Here is a 6,403-nt window from a genome sequence, read left to right on the forward strand (position 1 = left end):
ACAAATATTTCATCATCACATCCACCCCCAAGACTCCACGAACATCATCGCCCACATCTGTGATACCCTGAGCCTGTTCAAGATGCTGGCTCAAACTGTAGTTAACTCGTCACCTCTTCCAAAGTCACCGTGTCTCCAACACACCAAGACGACAACCCGATGGCCTCCCCAAGCAAACCCGGCATCCGCACACGCTTCCTCGTCATCGCAGACACCCATGGCATGCACTACCTCCCCGACACCAAACCCCTCCAACCCATCGACGTAGTCATCCACTGCGGCGACATAACCAGCGACTCCCAACTATCCGAGTACAAAACCGCCATCCACCTCCTCAGCCGCATCCCCGCCCCCCTCAAGCTCATCCTCCCCGGAAACCATGACTACACCCTCGACACGCCCACCTACCAACACCTCCTGCACACCCACCCCGAACTCCTCCAAACCCACGGCCACCCCAACGCCGCCCACCACCTCTTCACCGCCGCACAACAACACCACAACCTACACTACCTCCCCGAAGGCACGCACCGCTTCCCGCTCCCCAACGGCGCGCACCTGACCCTGTACGCATCCCCCTACACGCCCGCCTTCGGCGCCCCCGGGTTCCAGTACCCGCGCCACCAGGCGCCCCATCGCTTCGCCATACCACCTGATGTCGATGTCGTTGTTACGCATGGCCCGCCCCGCGGGGTGCGTGATCGCAGCTGGGCGGCGGCCGGGGGGCAGCATGTGGGGGCGGGGGAGCTGTTTGAGGCTGTGGAGCGGGCGCGGCCGCGGGTGCATTGTTTTGGGCATATTCATGAGGGGTGGGGGGCGGAGGTGGTGAGGTGGGGAGATGGAGATGAGGGGGGGGATGAAGGGGAGGGGGAGGGGGATGGGGATGGTGGTAGGGGGGTTACTGGGCTGCGGCAGCATGGGTCGACGGTGGTTGCGGATTTGGGGTCGGTGCTGCCGCTGAAGGGGGATGGGGCGGAGGTGGTGCGGGAAAAGGAGCGCAGGCTGGGGGAGTATGCTCGGGGGAAGTGCGTCAAGACGAGTCATTGTGTGGGGGATCCGCTGCCCGTCGTCAAGGGTGTGAACACGTTGTTTGTGAATGCGGCTGTGGCTGGGCAACCCGTCAGGCCGCCTTGGGTGGTGGATATTGAGTTGCCCGAGGGGAGAGGGAGGGGTGTTGTGGAATAATTGGGGACACTCGACCCGTTTTACTGCAAACTCTGGTCCCTGGGTAGGTAGGAACCGCGTCACCTTCGTCTCAATCAAGCGAACAGGAAAGGTCACCGCGCCTTGCAAATTTACCTCTCGTCCAACTGTCAATCCTCGGTAAGGCTATATCCATACGCAGTCGTATGCTCCACCCTGGAGGCCAGAACACTTCGTTTTCACAGCAGGATTCCACGAGTAAAAGAATCTAGAGCAACACTATGCCATTGGGCGATGTCGCCACATGTGTCCCCCTCCAAAAAAGAGCGGTAGGACACCTTGCAACCGCTGGCGATGCCTTCTGGCGTGGGTGTGGGCGTGACAACACCCGTTGCCGAGGTCATGCCAGAGGCAGGTCGTATGGCCTCGACCCCAACGCAAATGAACACGTCGGTTTACAAGCCGCCACAGGAAGCTCCTACTGTTCAGTTCCGGACGTACAGGTCACTGAGGTTAATCCTAACTCTACGCAATATCGTAGTACGTATCCTCTGCGACGACCTTATAAGAGCAGTTGTAGTTCGTGACGATACCTGTCTAACGCCAAAGACGAGCTGCCGGCCAATGACCGTTCCCTCGCCCAACGTACCATTAGGCTGACCGGCTTAATGCAGGCGATCAGGTGGTAGGTCCGCCGCTGCAAATCTTTTGTTCGAGGAGAAATGGGTCACAAACACAGTACCCATGCGCCGCTGACACGAGTCAACAGCACATGTGTCAATCTATGGCGACCAAGCCTGGCTTTGAGCTAAACAATTCGCTGGCCATTGAAGTAGACGTGCTTGATATAGCCAGCATCTGCCAAACCTGGTAGACTCAAGTTTGGCCGTTCATGATTCGGGTTGAAAACATCTCTCACCACACCTACCCCGTAAGGCACCGTGTGTCCATCTGTCGTCTGAAAGGGGTTCATGCCGTCGGCATAAAGAAACTCGTCCACCTCCTTATCCACCCATATGCTCAACTCACTGCTCTGTCGTATGGGGATCGCCAACCTGATTTTCGGCCTTTTACTCCTAGCACGGGTTCGCCAATTCAAAGAATCTCGCATCTCCCCGAGGAAATCGCGGTAGTTGCCTTGTAGGAAAACGAGGTGACTCAGTTCTACCGACCGAAGTGTGGTGGGCAATCTGGCCAGTAATGAGATTAAATCCCCCTGCCGCACGAGAAACTGTGAGAGCCCAAAGTGTCGGAGAAATGGCCAATTGTCGACTGGGAGGATGGTGTTTAAAGGAACGAAATGCCGAACAGGGTCCTGGCTCCAATCAGGGTCTTGCTCATCTTCATCTGTCCTCAGGCTGATGTGCTCCAGATCGGAGGTCTCAGAAAGTGCGCGCCGGAGATATCCACTCCGGAAAGCGCTCCATTCCTCCTCGTATCCCTGATCACCGACCGTGAGAGCAAGATCGAGGCGGCGAAACCCTTGGCGTCGAAGGAGATTCAAGAGATTATCGTACTCGGCAGATGGCTCGGAGAAGATGGTGCAGTTGATGCCTGACAGGAGGTGGTTGACATCGATGAACAATTCCGAAACGCCGCAACGTTCGGCCTTTGCTAGCTCACGAGTGACAATACGAAAGCCGCGCCAACGGTCCTTTTCGTCCTCGCTCATCTCATTCCACCGATGCGCCACAGGTCTCTCGGCCTTATCGTTGACCGGCCACGTCCGGGGGATGGGGTAGTTGAAGCCCCGCGGGAAAGCACGGATCATCGGTGTCTCGTACAAAGGTGTGAGCCAAAAGCCATGAGCAAACGGCGTGACGGTGACTCGTTTCAGCGAGGTAAATCTCTCCAGGCCGTATCGAAAGGCTTCCGCATCAGCACCGGAATGAATCACTTCATCCTGCTGACGTAGCAGGACCTGATAATGCGCCCAAGACTCTTCCAGGGACGGCCGTTTTGCGGCGACCTGGTCGCGGGCGACATGATCGGGCCGGTCCACATCGTAGCCCCGTCGAGACTCGAGCGTTGTGAGATTTGCCTCGTAAGCCTCCCAAAACCACCGCGGACAGTCGCCTCGAGATTGGTCGCCGTGGAGCTCTACAATTTCATCTATGGTCCAACGCTCGTACGGATGGTAGTCGGCTTCCCTCTCTGCCTCGCGCGCGACGAGGCGCGCATCATCCCAGATGATCTCAACGATCTGCTTGCGAAATGTGTCATGCTGGGCAATCGCTCGGAACACGTCGACGTTGCGGCGACTGGCCGACAAGAAAACGCGGGTCAGGCGTAGATTGATGGCAGACACGAGAAAGCGGCACGTCAAACGCAGACTTTTAATGTCGCGATTGGGCAAAAGGGACGAAATCATAACAAGCAACTCGGCAGGGAGATGGAGAAGATGCGACGTTGAAGACATGGTGGTAAAAGTGTGTCCCCGGGGAGGTTATGAAAGGCAGTGCCCCGTGTGCAATGGCACGTCACGTCCAGAAATTCCAAGCCGTGGTGGTTGCAAAAGTGAATCCGAAAAAGCACTGCGCAAATGAGGTGGCCAACAAACCAATGCCAGCGCGAGATGATAAAAGCGGGCCCATGAGGTGACATCAAACGCGACTTCGTTTCGATGTTCGACTCACGACCTAGGTACCTAGGTAGGGAGGTTAAAATACCTGACTGTGCCACCCACGCCCACGGCCTGCCCCAGTAAGTGTGAAGCGAAGCTTGGCGATACCTACTATCGCCACTGTATACTTCGATACAACAACAACCCAACAATAGAGCCGATAACCTGCCCTCGCCATACCGCCATTAAACAACGACCAGCCATTACCCAGGGCCGTCGACCTACTACGCTAGGTAAGCCGACAGCTTTTGGCCGTCAACTTACTAGCTTGTGGTTGCCTGTAGCCCTAAGCTTAATGGCTTGGTTTATCTCTATAGCTTGGGCTTAGTTGTTGGTGATATATAGTAGTATCGCGGTATACCTTTATAAATACTGGGTACTAGCTGATAGTTATCTATAGAGGGGAGAGGTATAATTTATATATATTAAACTATATAAATAATAAATATCTATATATTATAGATATCCTACTATTAAGTATAAACCTCTACCTGCTCTAGTATAACCAACTATAGAAGATAATAAGTAATATCTTTAGTATATACTGTATAGTTGGTGTTAGCTTGGATATATAGAGCCTATAAGTTGAATATACTGTTAAATATAATACTCTGGATAGTTTTAATATAGCTAATAGTAATATATATAAGCCTAGCTATAAAGTCTTTATTAGATATATCTAGTATAGCTTTATTAAGTATTATACTCTGTAACTTATATACTATAATAGTATATATAATTGTTAGAGGGAACTATATATAAGTATAGTTACTATTACCTCTAAGGAAGTCCCTCTTATTATAGAAGATAGGTATGATACCGGTAAGCTCGGGGTTATTAAAATAGAGAGAGCTAATATACTAATTAAACTTAATTAATATAATAAAAAGAGGTAGTATACTAGGGTTAGTACTAGTCCGCTATATAAAGTTATAAATTATACTAATAGATCCGTTAATAAGACCTTTATCGATCTAGATATTTTCTATTAATATAACCTAGATACTAAGTACTAACGGTATCTTCTTATATAGATTGCTAGTATCTACAGCCTTAACTTTACTAGCCTTTAGGCTAATATTGTTAGCGATAGCTTAGTAATAGGGTAAGTTTAGACCCTCGAAGTAGGTAAGATTATAGTCATTAACTTAGCTATTCTATAGGTAGATATAGAGAATATTATTAAATAACTTAACCTTCTTAAGGGTTAATACCGCCTATGCCCGGCTCAACAATAATCTCTAGTATAGAGATGCGGGGATCCCGACCGCGGAGGTCGCCCTTAAGGATACAAGGCTCCGATACGCATTCAGGTTACACACGCTCGATAAGGATCATCCTCTGGTCCGAAGAATGGCAATTCCGGTGATCCAGAGGGGTAGGGGGGCTGGTGTGACGAACCTGTCTCTGGACCCGTCCTGTTAGGGTTCAGTATCGGTCGAAGGTATTCTCTCAAGGGTGCTTAGGTTCGGTGCAGCCAAAGGGTGCACAACAAAGACTTGTCTCAACAGTAGGCTCTCGAGCTTGTAGCGAACTGTAGTTGTGATTGCTAACTGGAGAACTCCCAGAGCTCTCCAGAACGAGTGACTATATACCTGTCTAATTCTTGAGTGCTCAGTGTGCTCAGTTCCTCTGAACACTGATCACACTGATCACTTAGAACGTCCTGTTCATCCTGATTGGTGATTGGGATCGCGGTGCTCACTGTGCTCAGTCTGCTTGGCGACTGAGCTCACTGATCACCCTGCTGCATCCCTGATTGGTTTGACTGGCCCGGGGCGTCCCGTGCCTTGGGCCCCACATGTTGGCATATCCGTGACAGAATAGTAAGCTGGGGTAACTAATCTATAACCTACTAACCTACTTATATACCGATAGTTAAATACCTATAGAAAGGAATACCTATCTGTTCCAGTAATGGTAATAGTACCTCCAAATACTATAGATTCTATAAAGATGCTATTAAATGAAAAAGGGTAGGGCTAGATAGTGGGATTGCCGGTAACTCTGGTTATAAGGTGATAGGAGGATTATCGAAAAAGCCCTATACTAACGAGTATACTAGTATAGAATAGCCGGGTCTGGACTTCTCTAGTAATAATAAGTTGGTATTACTAACAGTATATTTCTGTGACGAACCTGTCTCTGGACCCGTCCTGTTAGGGTTCAGTATCGGTCGAAGGTATTCTCTCAAGGGTGCGTAGGTTCGGTGCAGCCAAAGGGTGCACAACAAAGACTTGTCTCAACAGTAGGCTCTCGAGCTTGTAGCGAACTGTAGTTGTGATTGCTAACTGGAGAACTCCCAGAGCTCTCCAGAACGAGTGACTATATACTATCTAAGTCTTGAGGTATCTCCGTACCTTGCTCTGTATGCTCCGTGCCAGAGCACCCAGAGCGTCGTGCTCTCCCTGCTCTGTGCCAGAGCACCCAGAGCGTAGCGTGCTCTGTCGTGCCAAGAGCAGAGCACCCAGCTGGCCGCCGGTGATTGGCTCGGGGCGGCCCGCGCCCCGTGGTGGCATGTCTCCAGCACGCCCCTCGTTGGCTGTTCGTGACACGATGCCCCTCCCTGTTGGTCTTCGTCCCGAAGACCACGCGCTTCTTTCCGTCCCCGAAATAGATCCAACAATTTCCTACTCT

General features: G+C 51.2%; 2 protein-coding genes across 2 annotated transcripts; one reads left to right on the plus strand and one right to left on the minus strand.

Moving 5' to 3' along the window:
* Positions 1–55: 55 nt before the first annotated feature.
* B0H64DRAFT_358789 (ser/Thr protein phosphatase family protein) lies at positions 56–1,185 on the plus strand (the record flags this gene model as incomplete). The annotated part of the gene is made up of 1 exon (XM_062801657.1): positions 56–1,185. Exon 1 carries the CDS (start codon positions 160–162, stop codon positions 1,183–1,185), a length of 1,026 nt encoding a protein of 341 aa, XP_062658809.1. The 5' UTR covers positions 56–159.
* A 383-nt stretch (positions 1,186–1,568) lies between these two features.
* B0H64DRAFT_394790 (uncharacterized protein) lies at positions 1,569–3,752 on the minus strand. Its single transcript, XM_062803716.1, has one exon. It carries the CDS (start codon positions 3,560–3,562, stop codon positions 1,952–1,954), a length of 1,611 nt encoding a protein of 536 aa, XP_062658810.1. The 5' UTR covers positions 3,563–3,752; the 3' UTR covers positions 1,569–1,951.
* Between the last annotated feature and the right edge of the window lie 2,651 nt (positions 3,753–6,403).

This window comes from Chaetomium fimeti (assembly GCF_033439085.1).
Source record: "Chaetomium fimeti strain CBS 168.71 chromosome Unknown B0H64scaffold_4, whole genome shotgun sequence".
Taxonomy (NCBI): domain Eukaryota; kingdom Fungi; phylum Ascomycota; class Sordariomycetes; order Sordariales; family Chaetomiaceae; genus Chaetomium; species Chaetomium fimeti.